Below are 21,429 nucleotides of genomic sequence, written 5' to 3' on the forward strand. Positions count from 1 at the left end.
AACACATACATGTTCACACACATATCATCCATAGAAACAGAAATGTGAATGTGCCATAGCTGTTGTGCTGGCCTGGTTCCAGAGGCAGAATTTAACCTTTCTGCTTTAATCATTCTGCTTTCACCAAAACTTGTCAATAACCCAGTCAACTGTCAGATTCCATACAATGAACCAAGCAAGGAAAAATATATTTCAGATATTAAGAGTATTTTTCAGGCCTTATTATATCAATTAATTCTGCCATAGTTATTGGCATATTACAGGCATACAGTTGAATTTTCAGGACCTGATGCTGGTCACTCTTAATCCATTTGCAATACAAATATATCTCTGGTAACTCCACTGGATTATTTTATGATGGTGACAAACATGAATGGGGCTAAAAATCAGGCAGCTTAAATAACAACAGCTCTGAATGTTGCATTTTGAAGTGGACTCATAAACAGTACCTTGTGCTTTGCCACCTAACTTTCCCTTAGAATCACTGATTAAACTCTGTATAAAGCACTTGGTTTGTTCTCATCATTTCCTGTTTAATCTTGATTTCCCTTTACCACATATTCACATATTCAGCAAGTACTATCCATGCTCACTGATGACTCAGTTACTCTGCCTCTACCCCAAACTAGACCGAAGAAAAACTTTCAATTCAAATTGTTATCACAAAGTTAATACAGTTAAAAAATATGACTAGATGGAAATTCAAGTTATTTTTTCTCCTAAGATATCAATCTTATGCCTTCCCACTGAGTTGACTTTAACCTTCCAGAAGAGCTTATCCATCTTCAAAACTTCTCTGCATACTTGCTGTTTCCCTGTATTTTCTCCCTTCGGTGTCTGAAGCAACGAAAACTGACACCTACTGCAAATACTTAATGAAATTCTGTGCTGAAATGACCAACTCAAGTCATCCTGCAATGTCAGGGTCACTTCAGAAAGGAGCAATCTGCTTGGTGAAGGTGTATCTCTAAAGTGAAAGACACTACATGAGAGTGTTTGACAAAGCAGGAAATAAAAAGGACTCAGGACCAAAACCTGCAGACCAAGAATATAAAATCTGGGGTAGTTTGTCACAGTATGCCATTTTTGAGCAAAGCATCATACGGTGAGGATCTATGAACAGCCACACTTGAGAAGAAACGATACATGTGAGGTGAAGTGGAATCTCCTGAGTCTTGGCAACCCTGCCTGCACCAGGCAGCCAGCTGTGAAGCAGAGTCAGTATGAGTAGAGGAAAACAATGGGTTTCATTTGAAAAAAAAAAAAAAAGACAAAGCTTGTCCCTTGGGAAGTCATTCAACTGTGGTCAGGCAAGATCCCCTTCCACTGTGCTGCTCTGCTGCTCAAGCTACCACCATAAAGCACAATTTTAGGCAGGCAGCTGCCAAGCTATTCTACTGTAAAAAAATTCCAGGCAGGATTCACTTCCATTTTTTAGAAAAAGATTTGAAACAGAGGAGGCTGTCTGAGAACATAAGCCTGAGGACATAAGGAAATATTTTTTTACTATGAAGTAAAACATAGGAGTAAAACCATGAAGGCTAAACATAGGAGCCAGTTGCCCAGTTAACTCAAAAGCCACCTGAACATACCCCTAGGCAATGAGCTCCAGGTGATGCTTGTCCAACAGGGGGTTGGACAAGATGATATTCAGAGGTCCCTTCCAACCTCATCCATTCTGATTCAATGATCTCTGCCAAAAGGTACTTCTGTGTGGGGCTAGTCTAGCATAAACTCCATTTGTGTGCTTTTAACTGAGAGCAATACATCTGACACAGAGACTTCTCCAAAGGACTGTGTATTTGGTATCCAAGAAATATTATTATAATATTATGGTTCATTTCCATATCTGAAACAGAGCTTGCCTAAGTTGCACATTACAACATTTACCACTGCCCCATTTACCTTCGGAACAACATTTGCAAATAGATGATCAAGCAGTTTAACAGAATCTGTGCCTTTTACTTTAAATTTGCCAAATGGTGACAGGTCAATCACACCAACTTTTTCCATAACCTGTTTGTACTCACGACCCACAGGGTCAAACCAATTTGTGCGCCGAAAACTGGGTCTGAAACAGAGCATTTAGACACATAAAACACAATTTAGAAATTTTGTGCTCTTTGCAGCAAAATGTAGTCTTCAGTTTTTTCAGTTTAATAATCATCCAAAAAAGATAGACTTTCCTAGTTGTAGGTACCTTACCCAATATTTTCCTTAGTCTAACACAGCTTAATAATTAAAATCCTTTAACGACACAGAAAGATATGGCTTGATATTATATCAACCACTTTGTATAATAAACTGTGGACTGTTCAAATGTTAGAAAAAGTATTGGTCTGTCATGACTATATTTACAGCATACTTTGTTGATGAATCATTTATTTAAGTTTGAGGCGTCAAAGGCTTTATTTCTGAACAGCAAAGTGTGTGTCTTTATTCCTTTATGAGCCTCATTTAGATTAGACTCCAACATCCCCAAAGAAAATATTTATTTGCTGGAGACTTCCCGATGCAGGCATGTAACTAGGTAAGCAGGCATAGAGAAGTGGGGAAAAAAGCAAAGAAGATTTGGCTTCTCCTCTCCAGACACTTACACAGAGAGGAATGAGATTTTTCATTAAAATACTATACTGTGCTGCTGATCAAATACTAAGGCATGGAGAAAAACACACATTGATAATGAACAAGTTGTTTTCCGAGCTCTTCCTTGAGCTAAGTTGCTTTCTGGTATCTCAAACCTAGAACAGATACAAGATAGCTTAATGTGTGTTTTGAAATATCTACATTTTCAGAATAAAATGTACTCTAACTATGGAAAAAGCAAGAATGGAAGATCAGTCTAATAGATATCTGTTGCTGAAATGAATGATAAGTGCATGCTTCTCATTAAATTTAAATTGACTGGCTCTTGCTATCATGACAATTTTTTAGGGGAAGAAAAAAAAAATTAATACTCCATTTACTTGTATCCAGTCTCATCTCCAGGTTTGTAGAACCAATGAGGTTGCTCCCATCCTGCATGGAATCCCATTGAACATTTTGACTTTAGCAAATCATACAGCCCACTGGTTCTCTCCGTTGGTCTCCCAGCAAATCTTTCTTCTTTAGGGTAACCAACTAGAGGGAGGAAAAAAACCCTCAAAAATCACCAAAAACTGTGGCATGCTAAGGTCATGGTCCAAGATAGAAAACACATCTATAAACAGAGAAATCTAGATATAGGCTGGAATCCATCTTCAGGACATAAATTTATTTTAAAAAATATCTTCTTACCAATGTTATTAAAGCCATAAGATTCTCTTGCTTTGGCTGCTGTGTATTCTGTAGTGGTCCACTTTCCATAGCGGTTTGGATCTACTTCTATCAGGTCAAATGGAGGTTCCCCCTCAAGGATCCAGTCACTGAGGTACTTTCCCATGCCACCAGCATGTATAATGCCATACCTTAAAAACAGGAAAAAAAGTCCTGCAGTGCCAAGTATTTTACATTTTGCTTTTTAAAATCAGTACTAACATATACTACTAACATAATCCCCAAAGTATTTTGAATTTTTCCCCTCTTTTTTTTTTAATTTGTTCTGTTTTATTCTCTTTTCAGAAATTAAATTCTATATTAACGGATATTTCTACTGCTTCACTATCAGCAGCAGAATGTCATTGGTAATGTACAGTAGTTGCAGTTTATTGACAAATAATCATTAACATCAAATTATTTAAATTTTTTAATACTTTTTAATACCACCATGTCTTAAAAAAAAATGCCAAAATATCCTTCCATCTAGAATATGTAACAATTAATTCTTAGTTGTTTGCGAAATGCTCCCATTAGCACAACAGAAAAATCCTTGAATAAACAGTAAGTCTGTTCCAAATCAAGTTTAGATTAACATGCAGCAATTAAACCATAGACGCTTATGCAGAATAATGAAGCTAAAACCAACTTAAATTGCTGGTCATCAACTTTGCAATCTGAATTCTATGTCTTCAGCTAAATAGGCAAGGACTTCACTAAGAAGAAAAAAAATAAGTAGTCATTTCTATATGTATATGCACAAGAAGAATGAATCCATAATAGCAATGATATGAATTTGATATCTCTTATCTGTTGTTTACTTATTTAACTAAATAAAATAGAAGCATCAAAAAACTGAGTACATTAAATAATTTTGCCAACTACAGTCAGTACAGTGCAGTTCAGCACAAATCTTCAGACTCAGCAGAAACATCTATTACTGCAGTGGATGCAGCAAGGATGAGTGCTTGTAAACTGCCACTACAGAAGAGTTAGCTGTTGCTGGTGCTAATTCAATTAAGCAACTCTTAGTTATTCATGGGTACAAGCTTTGGTACCATGAAGGCGTACGATGCCTTCAAGTACAGCTCCAGATGAAATCTCAGGCAGGTTGAAGTCTGCCTGCACCACTGACTGCAGCCAATGGCAAAGGAGAGCGGCAAAGAGATTGTGAGTGGTGACAGACCAAACACGATGAAGACTTTTAGCTTCAGCTAAAGACTGCTGAGCTGATGGCAGGGTAAGCCCAGGAGCGAGGCAATGCAGACGAGGTACAGGTACAGGTACAGGTACAGCCCTGCAACTGGACTGAGAGGTCTCTGCATTTTGCAGCACTGACTGCGCAACCCCTTGATTTTGGTGCTCTTAGTTGGGCCTACATTATCAGAGATTTTACATTACACAGAGTGCCCAAATCCCTCTTTATCTCAGATAAAAGGGAGCTGATTGTGTAAATACAACCACCACAATTCTGCTGCATAAGAATGAAATATGTATTTCAGGGATAGGATATTATAAGTAGCTATGAAGAGTGGTACAGTGTAGGAATCTCAGCTTTCTTATGATTCAGACTAAATGATTCAGACTAAAATTTCCTTCATGAACATGAGCTATTTTTCTCCAGTTTTTCTTCTCTCCTTCCAATCCCTGACAGATTAACTCGCCATTGTACCTGTAACATTCTTGTGTCTTATGAGGTGTTGTGTCTCACCCACTTTCAAGTCGTTCCATTCCTATTCCTAGGAAATCTAAGTCTCTGCACACTGTGGTACCTTTTCTAGTGTCTTTGTCCCAGGTTATGGAATGGTTTCACTGCTTTGAATTAAATTTTTCAGAATAAAATCCTTAAACTACTCTTGCTAATATTTTCCAAACTTTAAGTAACTAAAAATGGGAAGCATTGAGCAACCTTAATAATAAATAGTGCTACAAGCTCTGCTAACTAAACTTCTTTGCATGTTAAAATGCAAGCTGCTAATTTTAGATAATAAAAATCCTCTAATCTAACAGCACTAAGTCCTCTGTCACAATGTCCCTGCTAGCTGACTGCAAGATAAGGATTTGCTAATGCACACAAAAAATTACAACACTGGTAGAAACACTGCAGTGACCCAGAAGCATAGAACAGAGAGTCAAAAGTCCCTGAAAAGCAGACAAAGTAATCCAATGACAGCCACATTACTGCAACCTGTGTCTAAACATTGTGAGATTAATCAAACTCCTGAAATAAATTGTTTAACAAAAATTAAACATGTAACACTAGTCTTCAATTTTTTACATATGGAATTTGATTCTGCTCCCATTGACATCACCAAAGAAAAACATGCTCCAAAGTCTGGCCACAGAGTAATGAACTTAAACAGTCGTTTTGGTGAACAAGGTCTAGGCAAACTGCTTTTGTAACTATAAGTTCTGCAAATGTTACTGAAAGATAACATTATTTTTTTTTAAATCCAAGCAGCAAAGGTGAATACCTTTCACAATGAATCATTGCAAAATTACCAAGCTCTTATTTTGAGGGCCTCAGAAAGCATGTTAGTGATACTGCCTTATCTTACGATCGGAAGGTTTGTTTGGTTTGGAATGAAAGAAAACTGGAAAAAGCTGAGCTGGATTTTGAACAGCAAATTAGGCAATTGGAAAAACAATGTAAACAGAATATGTTCAATAACATCTGCTTGGATTTGTATTTGGTTCATTCTATCCATCTTGAATCAATGGTCAAGCTAAGACAACTAAAGACATGTTGGTGTTTTAACACTGGCTCCAGTGCAGCCATAATAAATAAGATGTAAATCACATTCAAGAAAAACACCATAACAGGTGGGAGAATGACACCAGTAAACCATATATTTCTTTTGCTGTACTGCTCTCTTTATTTGATTTCCTCCAATACCTGGCAATTTAATTTTTCAGCTCCACTTTCAACAGTCAGAAACACTGGATCTGTATCCCTAGAGCAGTCAGACACACGCTATACTGGAATGCCCTCTATTTAATAAGCCTTCAGTTCTTCACACAGAACTGTATATTGCACATTCATTTTTTGTCCAACTTCAGTGAAACAAGTTTTATAAACAACAAACAACTGTAAAATACAGTTGCAATACAACTGTCAGACACAGTGTCATTTTAAACCCAGTACTTTTGTGACTTCGAATTGCTGCACAGACAGTATGAAGTACTACCATTTTTTGTTGCTTCATGAAGTGTCACATGTATTGGCCTCCAGATTAAAAGGAGGAAACAAAAAATTACTGAGAGTAATGAAATAAGAGAGAAGGAAGATCTTACATTATACAGGTTGTGGATATTAAGATTATTTACAATTACAATTTAACACAAAATATGTGCAAAACAACTCCCAAGCCCATAAAAATGCACAAAGCTTGAGCTGACTACCATTTTAACAATATGACAGCCAAAAATTGTCACAAAGAACTTACTCACCCGAAACCAATAGCTACCCAGTAATTTCTGACACCCTGATGTGGTCCCACCATAGGAAGAATGTCTGGAGAATAGGTGATAGGACCTGCAATTGTGTTTACGATGTCTGCTTTTCTCAAAACAGGGACCATTTCCATGGCAGCCTCAATATGCTCCATTATTCTGTCTAAATCAGACTCAAAAAGTTCTTTTCCAAATCCTGCACAAGTAATTGACTTTTATTATATATATGTATTTACACAAGGAACACATACATTTTCAATGCAGTTATGGTATCTATATGTAAATACAGCTATCTGTACAATAGAGCTATCTAACCAATACAGCTATCTATAGATAAAAGTTTTATTAGAATAAAACATCCTACATAGGAAAGATGGCATGCATAAAAACCTAGTTACCTGCAGGACCAAGTTTGTTTGTCACTGCAATTATACTATCCTTTACACATATTTGTTTAACCCTAAGGTCATGCAAATTCAACAATGAAGTAGAAAGGAAGTGAAGACACACAGAAACTTTCTTCTGCATTAATAAGACCTACGTATTTTTCTCAATATGCCAATAACTTGAGGAGGGGAGAAAAGATACTTCCTGTATCCGCTTATGATTCCATGAAGTCGTATGAATTTCTGGGTATATTTCAGCCCTCAGTCTGGACTCTAAGCATGGCTGAACATCATTATGTAGAGGCACTTGATGCTACTGGAGACAGTAAGTTCTGGAAGCTGTGATAGGGCTATCCAAAACTAAACCATGTTAACTGCCCTTCCTTGGGAAATACAGTGTTTTTTAAAACAGCAATAGTAATGACTTCATATAACTTTCTGTCTGGAAGTGAATGGAAAGCTGGAGCCTAGATATAACACAATGATTTATAATGGTTTTTAGTAAGCAGCTGTATGACATAGGATATTTTTGTATTCTATACATAACTACAGCTCTCTTGCATTTATATCCAAACACAGCATTTTGTCTAAGACATTCCTTTGCTATTCCTGTTTGACAATCACATTATCTCTGTGGTATCAATAAATATCCAGGGCCCCTGTCAGCATGCTAGAGAGAACTGTAACTTAGAAAAATTCTTATTCAGGCAAAAAAAGCTGTGTAGCGCAGATTTGGTGGCTGCCTCTAATTGAAACACACAAGCACCCCTTCAGGAAGTAGGGTAAGACTACATTGTAGTAGGTTTTTCTTACATTACATTTGTATTTCTGCTATCTTTTATCGTTAGAGTTAGAACTATTCTCTGAAAAAAAGTTTTTGCATTACAATCATGCATTGCAAATATTTTGTACTTTCTGTCACATAAGGCAGCATGACAGCCTGGGATTTATACACATTAAAATTTGTGCTAGTGCTTATTATGTTTAAAGATTTAATGTTCTTAATCACCTGGTGGGACTCCATTTGTTACCCATGACTCCTGCAGCTTCATTTTCTCCTCACTTTCGTATGGACCAAATAAAAGACCATCCCTTTCTTGCCTTAGATAATATGATCCTTCTAAATCACGAATCACAGGCAATTCTGTTTTTAGGGCTTTCACTTCAGGGATAGTTGATGTTACAACATACTGATGATGAACAGGTATTAGAGGGTGCTGCAGGCCGATCATCTTGCCTATGTCACGGGCCCAGAAGCCTACAGAAGAAAAAAACCCAAAACCAAAATAGAAATATTCAAACATTCATTTCAGTGAATGGAAAATGACAGTAAAATATTTGCAGTACACACTGTGCTTTAATGTGTGACAGGTTTTATTCCCCCATACTTCTAATTTTCACTTTATTTTTCGTATTGTATAGCATATTTTTCCCTCCATAATTCCATGTCCTTTTTTCCTAATTATACTACTATATATTATTATAGTATGCACATATTAAAATATAACTAGTAAATTATAAATTAGACTTATAAAAGTTCAGAAGAGAATTTAATTAACAGTTCTAGAAACCCCATGGCTTATTTCAGTAAAGTAGGTCTGCAGTGTACTCCTAGCAAAGTCAGAGACATTTAAAATCCAGAATTAATTAACTCACATCAGAAGTGTCAACCAAGCCTCTTGCTATCAACCAAATGAGCTTGTAAGATTTACCAATACACTAGTTAAGTCCTAACATCCCAACAGACTAAGGCAGTAATTTTCAGGCAGCAGACCTCAGGAATTGGAGTTTCTCTCCTCTTTCACATACATCATGTGACTCACATTAATTATGTTTCTCACACAGCAATCAATTCATAATGATCCTTGCATTGGTGAATAGTCAAATGTGCTCTCCCACAGTCGTCAAATTAGAAGTTCTGATACAGACTCTGACCAGAAAATGCAAGCAACCATTCCCCTGCCTCTGAAGCTGGCTCAAAATCCTTTACGCATACAGTTAGAGAGAAGTAGAGAAGACCACATTCTCCTGTGTTAAGCCTAAGTTGGTAAGGCACACTCACCTCAAGGTAGTGAGGTCCCTGTGTCAGAATGAAGGAGTGGAAACCACTTAACTGCCAGACTCTCGTTTGGGCTCTGCATAATGGCTCTCACATCTGCTGTGAGGCTGGAACAGAACAGACTTGGGAACCAGACAGGTACAACTGACTGGAATGGCAGCTGCCCTAAGCTGCTTTGAATATCCCTCAGCTGCACTCTCCTGACTTTTATGTCAAGGACCAGAGGTCTCAAGAGTGGGAATGAAAGGGGAAAATCCAATGAATCTCAGGGGGGTTTGGGAGTGAAGGTTGAAGGAAGACAAAATGAAAGACAAGGAAGAAGTAGCAGGCCCTTCCAAATAAAAGGCTATGTGCCATACAGCACCAAGTAAAAGAAGGCAAGTCAGCCTGGTTCCTGTGGCTGGCTCCGAACTGCTTAAGACAAAATACCTCCAGCAAGATTTTCTACCTAATACAGCTGTCCCTTCTCCTGGGACATACACTTCATGCTGCCCAGCTTAATCTGCAACTTTTCTTCCTTTTTGCTGTTTACTTGTCTTAACCAAATTCTCCTACCTCTCTCTTCAATTTTGTACTCTCCAAGAGCTGGTCAAAATTTCTCAGCACATCAAAAGGCATAAATGAGCTTGACTACCTTCACCTGGGACATCCACCCATACCCATGGGCACAGGAGTCCCATTCCGGTCAGCTCAGGTCCTTCAGAACCTGTCTGAGCTGGTTTGATTGTGTGCCTGTTTACAACTCTGTCACAACCACGTCTGTGACTGGCCATGGAACACATTGATCCAGACCCTGATCCGTGGACTACTTCTCAGCTTGACCTCAGCTCAGTCTCAACTCTACAGTCCTGCTTATTGATTGGCGGGCATCATTTGACCTCGGTTACCTTCACCAGGCCTGTTCCTGACCTGGAACATTCCTGGCTTGGCCTCAGCCTGGCTTCATCACTGTGGATCTGACTGTGCCTCATCTCCACAAGTCCATGTGGAGGCCTGGACCGCGGCCTGACCCCAGCTGCAGTCCTGGGCCTCCCCTGCTCCGTCCCCTGTGCCCTGCTGGACAGAACCCTTGCTGGCTCGGCCAGCCTTGTTACCTTGCTTGGCTCCCTGTCCTGTGGGAGCAGCTGGCTCATGCTGCTTGCTGACATTAACCGGGAATACATCCTCTCACCTCCGGCATGGCTTGAAGCCAGGACAATTAGGAAAGCTGAATTGGGCCGTGCTGGCCTTGTGCCATTCCCCCATGCCAGGATGGCTGTTGGTCTCTTATTTAATATTATGAACCAGCCACAGGGCCTAACACCCACAGTTTTAAAAAACTGTGAATTTTCCAAGGAAAACATTTTTTGTGGTGATTTACTTAACAATTACTGACAGCCAGCTAAGACAAAGCAGCAGAGGAAATCCAGCACCACCTTCAAGAGATCTGCTCAGTTAAAAGCCCTTGCCCAGTAAATGCTAGAAACTAGCACCTGTTGCAGCTGTCATATGTAAGGCTTTTGCTTCTATATGGCATCTTTGCATTTGGAGGAGACTCATTGCCAGAACACTTGTTATGTCAATTAAATTGTTTGAAGGATGACTGTGCCATAATCATATAGATTGAGTGATCCAAAATATCCTTTAAAGCTAATGAAACATTACTTATGTTCTCCTGTACAGAAGACAATGAAAAATATTGAATAAATCTGCATTTCTAGCACACATGTAATTGTTTTCTTCATTACACAGGACACATGCAAATGTGGATTTAAGTGGCAGCTAACAATCTTTAGGGAACTTCTTTTGATTTGGGCATTTCCATGTCACCCACAAATAAAACTATTTTAAGGTAAGGTGAGCTAATGATCCACAGAGGACAGAAAAAGTTAAAGCACCAGAAAATCGTCTTTGAAACGACTTTGTTTCTTTCTTAATAAATATTTCTTAATAATAAGACATTTCTTAGCAATTAGATTTTGAGGATAACATTACACACAGAGCTAATTTTAAAGTGTTTTAAAGTAAGAGACAAATAGTTTAGGTTTGTTTAAAATAAAATTTACAGTACTGTATTTCTAAAAAAGTCCCACTTATGATAAGTACTTTTTTAATTGCTTAAAATAACAAAAGGTGACATTTACTAAAAGAAAAATACTGTGTTTCTTTGTTTAAGGTTTTTGAACAAAAACAAAAATGGCAAAAAGAAGAATATATTCTCTGAAACAAAATTCTAATTGGAAGCAGATGTCAAGTCACATCACACATAGTAGAGATAAATTACAGCATACATTATATCTCTAGGACATTTGTGAAGATTAAATTGTAGACACTGCAACTGCAAACATCTGATGCTGAAATATTTAGTGGTAGTATTACTTAACATATCTGCTGAAGTATGTCATCTGACCATTTCTTCGTTTTGAAAAAGACAACCTTCTATGACTATATATAAATGCTTGTATATATAGTGAGTACATGTCTGAAAATACATGCTTATATACACACACCCACACTGTATATACAGATAAAATTCACTATTTTTGGAGACTTTAATCAAACATTCCATTATAAATAGGCTGCAAATAACTTCAGCAGGCTCAGTATAGTTGCTTCATGTCAGGGATTATTTATTAGGCATCTGCTTTCCTCTAAAATGGAAATCTCACATAAGGAACAGCTAAAGATTGGTTGGAACTAGTTTGTTCCAGTTCTGCAGCAGATGTCAGTTGCAGGGTAAGGCAGGGAGGGGGAGAGGGAATGTAAAGAGCCTTCTGATGTATTTTTCTCTGCAACATGAGCCTAAAATTATACAAGTCATGATCTGTAGTGGAATGAGGCAAAGCTGAGAAAAAGAACTAATGTTATCTGAGAAAACATTTATAAGAGATATGTGTTATACAGTATTGATTTTACATCATTAGCCAGAATGTTAAGCAATATGTGCTTCAAATATTCATTTTGGCTGAACAGTTAACTACACAGGAGAATTAAGTAAATATATTGTTGATTTAAAAACTTATTAAATAATAAAAAAGACTTATGAAAATCTCACAAGAGTGCATTCTGATATTTGCAAATAAGGTCTGAAAAGCATTTACCAGAAAATTCTGCCTAATACCAACTTGATATATTAGCCAAAGAAAGATAACTATTAAAATGTAAGAAAATTACTACATCTGTGATACTTCATCAATATGATGCAGAGCAAATAGGTGGGAATAATGAGTGTCTGGAAGTCTGCGGCCTAAATAAGTATGATTGCCAAGAGACCTGCCTTTCCCTTTCATAATCTAAGATCCATTCCAGACCAATATATCCACACTGTATAACAACAGACATAAGGATCCTATTTGTAAGAGAGCTTATGATTTTGTAACTGAATGCTATTCCATAGTTCATGCCTGAAAGATATGACCTGTCAACCCAAAGCCAATCAACTACAGACACATCTCATTTTCCAAGTGCTTGACTTTGTGATCTGCATAATTTTTTTTTAATTTGGTTTCCCTGGTTGTGTGGTTGATTGCCTTCTAAAAAGCATACTAAACTCTTCTAGTCCTTTTCTTTCCAAAATCCATTATGTGGCACTCACGAGCAAGCTCAGAGCCTCAGAATCTTGTTATTTTAGTGAGGCATATAACAATAGCAGGTGATTACCTATGTGTGGAAGGCATATATAAGAAAGTGCACTTTTCCATGGGTTTTCCAATAGGTCATCACCAAAAGCACAGAATGATTTAACACAAGACAGGGTTGTCTATATCCCAGAATCTGAAAGAAAGACCTCTAAAGCATATCCCCTGAGAGTCCAGCTGTTTGATCCCACTCTCTCTTAATTTCTCTCTTTTTTTTTTTTCTGATATCTCAAATTCTACTTTTACTCCAGTCCTTACATCCTTCTTCAGCTATTTTGTCATCGTGTGCTAGTCAGTCTCCCTCGTTTGTCAAGTTCTGTCCCAGTAGCCTTCTCTTCCTTCCAATCCACTCTCATCTATCCTTTCCATTACATATTACACCAGACTTTCATGCTTAAACAGGTCAGTTTTCCACTCAGTTTCACTCCTTGAGTATCCTTACTAATCATTTCATCTGGAAGGCTCCTAGCTTAATGAAACAAATCAGATAACTTCTCACTATCTCTCTGGTGTCATCCCTACTGCTGCCATTCACTTCCACTTTGAGCTTCCTTATTTAGTAAGTCCTGTATCATCTAACTGTTCCACTTGCTGTCAGTGCTCCTAAACACTTCCAGAAATCTTTCCAAGGCATTTTGCTCTCCCAACCTACTCCCCTTCCAGTCCAACTCCTTCATAATTCCAATTGTCACCTACAGTATTTTACCCACCAACAAGAGGAGTCCCTGTCTCGCTTAACTTCTTCATTTTATCTGCCTTGCACTAGAAATAGATGCTTTTTTTTTTTTTTTTTCTGTTCGACCACAAATATACAGAAAGGAATTATAAAGGTGTATTCTTGCTCTCAGTTCACCAGTCCCATCTGAGTAAGAAAGTCAGCTTGGTATATCACAGCGTCTGACTGAAACCTGGTGATTCAATGAGAGGTATGCAGGATTAATGCCCTAAAAATGCAGATGTGATCCAGTTTGAGGCAGAGTCAGCAAAACTTTAATCTATATGGTAAATATTCAACATGTTTTGAAACAACAGAAAACAGAAAATCTTCTACTAGGAAGCAGAAAGCATGCTTCACATAAGACCTTTCACCAATAATATATTTTTGTACACTTGTATAAAGCAGCATAATAATAAGTGAATAAATTTAGATTGAATACAGGTTTTTAGACTTATTAAGTTGCTTAGGAAAACAAACTCAAATCTAAAGGACACTTGCCCAGAAGTTCTTTGAGCAGAAACATCAGTTTGGCCTCTTTAACACAACGAAGAATAACATTAGTATATGTAAATACAAGCTCCCTTGAGTTAGGCAATTTTTATGACATACAAAAAATGCACTGTTAAGCCAAGCACAAGTTTAAAATGTGACTCAAAGGACAACAAAAAAATCTTCTGTTTCAAGGATATGTGGATAGAGTTAAATCTTGGAGAAAGATAATAGTGAAACAGGCAAGGTCAAATTCTCAGTGTCTTCAAAGAAACAGTGAAGATATTTCTATTTCATATGTACATTCCATCTCTCTTCCTAGGTATGCTTCATTAAGTTTTAAAGACAGTTTACCTATTGGACACTGGAACAGGCTCCCCAGGGATGTGGTCACAGCACCAGCCTGTCACAGTTCAAGAAGTGTTTGAACAATGCTCTCAGGAACATGGTGTGGCTCAGGGATGTTGCTATGCAGGGTCAGGAGTTGGAGTCCATGATCCTTCTGGGTCTTTTCCAGCTCAGGATATACTATGATTCTGTGACTCTAGACCTCAACTCTCTCCCACACAACTTACTGTAGACCAGTAAAGGTTTATTTTGCCACTAAAATCTAACAGGGCAGTCTGATTACTAACTGCTGGAGACAAATCAGGGCAAATATTTTTAATGTCTATTCAAGGGCAACTAATATAAGAGCTAAATTTTCACCATACTGTGAAGAAATATGTGCAAACCACACCAAGTGAAGGTTCAAAACCATATATATTCCTTATACATGTAGCCTACACAATTCAGTACAGGTACTTTGTGTTAGCTAGTATGTAAATCTGAAAAGGACTCAAATGCTTATATTAAATCCTACCTGCAGTATTCACAATTCTCTTTGCTTGGATTATTCCAAGTGGAGTCTCAACTTCCCACGTCCCATCTGATCGGGAGTTCAGATTAGTCACTTGCACAGGATAATTTAATTGAGCACCATATTTTCTGGCTCCTGCAGCCAAGGCCATAGTTAGGGAATAAGGATCAATATGACCATCTCCAGGGTTATACAGGCCAGCTAAAACCTAAATGGAGGTAAAATCCCCCAAATGAAAGAAAGTACAATTTATCAAAATTAGATAGATTTTTAAAAAACTACTTTCTTACTTGAATACAGTAAACTTTAGGAAGTCAAAGAAATTTTCAAAATATATAATAATTTTACCCAACCTAACAATGGCCTATGACAGTCAAATTCCTCAAATCTCCCATGCAATCAAAGGCTTTAATAGTATAATATTATAGACACTGTAATTAATAAAATTTAACATACAGTAGGCATAAAATTCACAAATTCTGATTTTAGGCTATGATACATCTTTTTTTTTCCATTGAAAAATAATAATCTGTTGCACAATTGTATAAAGAGAGGAGACCATACATGTATATTTCTGATAGACCAATATTTAATAGCAAAGGAAGTTATATTTCATAAAACTGGCTTCTTTACCTTATCCATGTTCAATAAGGGAAATAACTCTTGCACTTTCTCAGGCGTGATTAAATATTGCTCTGTTGCGTGCCAACCAGCACGAGTCATTTGGTATTTGAATTCATCCACCCTAGTAGGGGTTGAAGCAATTCTGATACTGCCAGGCTGGTGAAACCCCACAGGCTATATCAAAGAGAAACAGCAAATTAGTTAAAGAACCTTTACTGATTGCCATATATGTATTTTTCCTGTGCTAAGGGGAGTCTACAGAATTTTTCCACTAACATCATTAAGAAAAATGCAAGTAAGTTATGGACCTTTGAAGGAAGAGGCCTTAGATATAGACTCCTAGAAAAAATTTTTCAAGAAGTTATCAAATTAGCTTCCTGTATTAATGCATACTATATTCAAAACAGTTGAAAGAAGTGTTTACTGAATGCCACGATACATTCATTTTTACTAACAACTAAAAAATACCTGTTATATGCACTCACACACTTTCAAAAATAGAATCAGATACGTCTCAAAAATAAGTATGTATGATATACTTTATTTTTAAAGCTGTCATTTGCATGATTTCCTGTTGAATGTACTTAACTAAACACCTTTACAAACACAATGAAAAAACACTTGCCTTTTTTTTTTTTAAACAAACTAAACATCCTTACAGAGCTGGACACTGAATGCTTACTTTTCTTCACCTTTTCTATGTTATCTCACAGGACAATGTTAAGGCTGAATAAGTCTTTCACTGGAAATCACAATGATAATCTGATATGGCAGCTTATCTAGTTGAGTAGCAGAAAGAAGAAAAAAGCGTTTTATGACAAGTATGAAAAATATCTGTCATATATATATATATATATATATATATATATATATATGAAATTTGTAGACTAGTAAAGTACGGTCCATTCAATTTCTGCTGCTGCTGTCCAAAAGAAGCACAAGTTTAGTAAATGAAATCTGTAAGGTTGAGAGATGCCAAATGAAAAAGATAACTCCTGTGTTTTTCCACATATCATTCCTTAAGTCACTAAATAAAAACACTGAAAGGGATGTGAAGAATTTCAGCAATCTTCTCAAGTACAGGCAGCATCACATCATATGAATTTTTAAGCAGACATATTTAAGGCATGAATGTATCATAATCAATCTGTTCATTCCAGACCCCTTGTATTATTTTAGTTCTTTTATCAAGTTAAAGTTGCAGACTCTCTGTTGTGTCTTGAGATGTTTTATGAGCACCATTTTCCTAAATTGTAGAGGGATCTGGGAAACCATCCACAAAATGTAGTGACTGGGCATGAAGAAGAATGTATTTGAATGAAAAGGTATATACTCCTACTTCACACTGTTATCAACTACACTTTCTTGTAAGATTATTGCTACAATTGGTATTGGTCTGAATTAACACTTCAAAGGTTAAGGGGATTACCTGTCCTGTCTCTTCTTCCAGCTTTTCATAGAGTTTGATGCTGTAAGCATGGATTTTCTTCAGGTTTATTCCAGGATGAAAATAAGTAGTTAAACCAGCCTCAAATAAGAAATAGGAACAACATAGATTAGAAATGCAGTGTTCTTGCCTTCCTTCCAACTGTCATTTAAAAAGGAACTGCCAACATACTGTAAAGAAAAACAACACATGGATAGGGCCAACTGCTACAAAAATAAAAATAAAGTCTTTTTTGTACTTAAGCCATTTTTGTTTTCTGCACAGGTGTCTTCCCATCTGTCTTTTCTCACCAAGTCTGCCAACCCATGATAGTGTTGCAGTTGTTCTTTCCAATCTGATATCTCAATTTATATACAATATCATAGTGCATCAGATTACTGAAATGCCCAGATAATCCAGTGGAAAAGAGTGTAAAATTAATCATTTTTCAGTAAAATATTTTTCAGTTCTATCTATATTCTATTCATAAATTTGACTCTAAGTGTTTTTGGCTATTTTCATTACCTTAAAAATCTGAGTTTAAGAAGAGATCACAGAAACCTGTAGGAGGAAGATTCATCTAGTAAGGGCCCCATCAAGCACAAAGCAGGAATGCTGATTTCAGGAAGTCCCTGGGCTAAATTAATAGTCTGGAAAAAATATTCCTTGTTCATTTCTTATTATCATATTGAACCATTAGCATCACACAGGACACAGCTGAAGACTAGATATTTGCCAAAATGTGATTTTTATGTCATTTGATACATGTGCATTCACATTGTGAACACATTTATTTTAATTACCTTAGAGTAAGCCCCAGGGCTGTTTTACTTCAGAGATTTTAGCTGAAACTTGGTTTTTTCTCAAAAAATATATTCTAAGGGCCTTTTTTCAGTGTGTAGAGAATGAATACAGTGAAATATTTACATTTCCTTAGCCATGTACAATGCCTAAGAGTAATTAATTTACTTTACCTGCAAATTTTGTTATCTCCTTTTTATTTTACTGTATTCTTTTATTAATGTAAAGATTTTCTGGCCTTCTGTTATTCTTCCAAATGTAGTAATAAATACTCCAGATGTAAGGAAATTCCATTTTAGTGGTCACTATTAGTGTAGTCATTTTGAACTAAATGGGTCACAAATCACTTGCAAGTTAGCTAAAAACCCCTGTATATTCAAGAACATTTAATTGCAGGGGTTAAAGAAGTTTAAATGCACTTGACACCTTTTGGGTTGAGATAACAAGTGTTTCTGATTTCAAGAGCGCAGCTGGCAAACAACTATAACCCAATTTCACTACATAAAAATTAAGATAATAAAATAATAAAATAATTTTAATTAAACAAAAAGATTGAAGGGGTCCTTAGGAGATTTCTCTTAAATTTCATATTCCAAGAGGGTCAGCTACAAGATCAGACCACATTTCTCACGATTTTTTCCAGATTCTTTGAGAATCTTCAAAGCCAGTGGCTGCTCTACTTTCCTAGCTACATATGGAACTTTGCATTTGGCCTTGTTAAATTCCATAAAACTGTCCTTTCATCCTTGCAGCCTGCCTAGGTCCCTCAGCACGGCTGCCCTGCCCTTGAGTGCAATGACTACTCCTCACAGTTTGGTGTAAACTTCAAAAATGGATGAGCAGGTACTTCGTCACCTGCTCCATATTACTGATAAAGATATTAAGCAGGACCGGTCCCAGGACAGATTCCTGTGACATTCCACTTATTTCCAGGGTTTGGGTAGAATATTACCCATTCATATTACACTCTAAGCCCAGCCATACAAAGAGTCTTTTAACTTTCTACCTGTCCAGCCATCCAGACAGTAACATCTTCAGCTGAAGGACAGTGTGGGAGAGGGTGTCTAAAGTCTTGCTAAAATCTAGGTAAGTCACATCCACTGATCTCCTCATGTCTAAGAATCCATAATATTCCATAATAGACAGCAATCAGATTTGATCTGACATGATTTATTCTTCACAAATTTATTTTGACTGTTGCAAATCACTTGTTTTTCTCCTTTATGGACCTGGGACACACGCAGTGATTTTCTGAAGAACCGAACTAGGGTTAGCTGACCTTCAGCTCCTCTGCTCCTTTCTAAACAGTCCTTTGGCTGTTTAGAAAAAGTCATACATATGCCCTTTGACAAATCTCTGGCACCTCCACCAATTTCAATAGTATTTCAAATGTGATACATCTGCAGCCTTGTGATGAATCAGCAGCATTATTGGATGCAGCCCACCTGCTCCAACACATGAGCATGTGCCAAATTACTCAAATAATCCCTGGTTTGATCCTCATCCACTGCCTGTAGTTACCCTCCTCCTTTAACTGGAGGCCTGAGAAACCCTGTCAGAGCAAACTGAGGCAAGAAAGCACTGAGACCTTATCAGTGTAAATTGTGACTGAATTACTCACCTCATTCACTTATTTTCATTTTTTCAGCCTTTTGCTATTAATGCAGCAGTAGAAGCAGTTCTTGTTGCCTTTCATTTTCCTTACAAATCTTATATATAGTTGAGGTTTGGCTTTCTTAACATCTCCTTCAAAGGCTCAGGTAACTTTTTTAAATTGTCTGATTTGCAGCTTTTTCCTGTTTTATTGTCAGTATACTGCATTTTTCTCTGGAACTCAGTCATTAATTCACTCTGACCCCAGCTGGCTTCCCAACATATCTACATGCTTTCCTGAATTTCAGAGTGATCCATTCTTGTAGTTGAAGGAGATTTTTCTCTAGGCTTTACTCCATTTTTCTAAGAGATTTTGTTATTGTACATAAACATGATCTGGGAAAATAATTTAAAGAATGGCCACTTTGCTATGAGAATTGACACAAATATTTTAAAGCATTTTTATAAATGAAATTTTTAAATGTTGAAAAGTTAATGTATCAGTTTTGTTCTATTTCAATCAGTTTCAGATTTTATTCTAATGCCATTATTAAATTAGCTTTCTGGAGGAAAACGTTATTAACACTGTTATATACTAAACTCTCTCTTCTTGCAAGTGTGACCAAATTGTAACAAGTTATTATTTGAGTTGCACTGTGCTTTACTGTCAGCAGCAAAATCAATGGCATTTGCAAGAAAAAGTATAACGTAACATGTAATAACTCGCTCTGTTACACCTTCCATAACTGGTAATATAAAAATGTGCATATTTGTTGTGCTGTTTTAGTAGTACACAAAGTTATCTCACACCTGAGAAGTGAAAGAAAGTTTTGGCAGCAACACCAGCAGGAATATTAGCTATCTGAAACATAACCCTGAGCTCTGGCAGGATGTCTTGGATGGTGAGAGATAAAATGTGGTGTAGTGCAGCAACATCCGAGCCAGACTTTCAACAATTGCGGCTGCAATTGCGGCAATGTGCTATGTGCCATTTCACATCTTAACAGTATGTGCAATTGTCATCTGTATTTAGTATCTGTATTTAGTGTCATCTGTGTTTAGTGAGGAAAACACTGATAAATACACAGTATCTGGAACTCACTGTCACAAGGAACTCACTGTCATAGTTTTGATTTTTCTACTCATCTGAAACGGACATCACCAACCTTTTCATCTTCAGACAAAGTCCTCTAATACTGAGTTCAATGAAATGAGACAATGAAGACAACGAAAATATACCACGTAGTTATCTATTTTAACATGGCCCATAACTAGGTGTTTTGCTGTGTTAATTGCATCAAATTCCTTCTAAGAGGTCTCATGAGGCATCTCTGTCAATTTTAGTAGTGCAGGCATTTTCTCTGCTGAGCTCCAGCTGCAGCTCCTTACCTTTGAAACTGACCCTCACTCAACTCCAATGTTGCACTCAGTAAGAAGTGTGGGCAAAAGTACTGGAGGAAGGTTTACTTTAGTACTGCTATGAGCAGTAAGTTAGGGTCAGCGAGTGTAACAGCAAGAACACAGGAAACATTCAGTAACACCACCATTCATGATTCTGGCTCCTTATTGAACTAGAGGATTTTTACTGTTTTTTATAAACATATTGTTTTGCATATGCATTGGGCAAATAAAATTCAGTCTGGGCCTCTGAGTATTTTGGAGTTATGATTCAATACACAAAGATGCATTATTTGACACTTTACATGGCATCGCCAAACTGTTGTATTGTACAATTACTGAATGTTGTTTCTTCTTACTACATACAGCATGGTCTCTTTTGCTTTGTTTATTGAAAAGCAAGTAAAACAAAGTACACTACTTATACACTGCAGGCAATGATATTTTTTTAATTTCATTTTTTAATATTGTTCTCTCAAAAACCCCAAAAATATCTGCACTAAGATGAAGCATTACAGACTTCAGACTTCCTTCTCTGGGAAAAGTATGAGAATACAAATAAAATATAATTAACTAATTTGTCCTCTGAAATGTAAATTATTGCATAAATGCTCTATTGCATTAACAGAGTAGATCTAGAGACAAAAAACTGTTCTGTTTCTGCTCTTTTGTGTTGCTACACACAGAGATAACAATCTCCCAACTTCAGTTA

General features: G+C 36.9%; 1 protein-coding gene across 1 annotated transcript in view; it reads right to left on the reverse strand.

Moving 5' to 3' along the window:
- The window catches only part of DMGDH (dimethylglycine dehydrogenase), a 38,914-nt gene that overhangs the window by 15,089 nt on the left and 2,396 nt on the right, over positions 1-21,429 (reverse strand). The window contains exons 4-11 of the mRNA XM_041470929.1: positions 16,929-17,027; positions 15,509-15,673; positions 14,879-15,083; positions 8,143-8,391; positions 6,745-6,943; positions 3,277-3,446; positions 2,967-3,120; positions 1,906-2,071 (exon numbers count right to left, since the gene is read on the reverse strand). Coding sequence (XP_041326863.1) covers positions 1,906-2,071; positions 2,967-3,120; positions 3,277-3,446; positions 6,745-6,943; positions 8,143-8,391; positions 14,879-15,083; positions 15,509-15,673; positions 16,929-17,027 — 1,407 coding nt within the window. The remainder of the gene's footprint in view (positions 1-1,905; positions 2,072-2,966; positions 3,121-3,276; positions 3,447-6,744; positions 6,944-8,142; positions 8,392-14,878; positions 15,084-15,508; positions 15,674-16,928; positions 17,028-21,429) is intronic.

This window comes from Pyrgilauda ruficollis, unplaced genomic scaffold, assembly GCF_017590135.1.
Source record: "Pyrgilauda ruficollis isolate IOZ18807 unplaced genomic scaffold, ASM1759013v1 scaffold25, whole genome shotgun sequence".
In the NCBI taxonomy this organism is placed as follows: domain Eukaryota; kingdom Metazoa; phylum Chordata; class Aves; order Passeriformes; family Passeridae; genus Pyrgilauda; species Pyrgilauda ruficollis.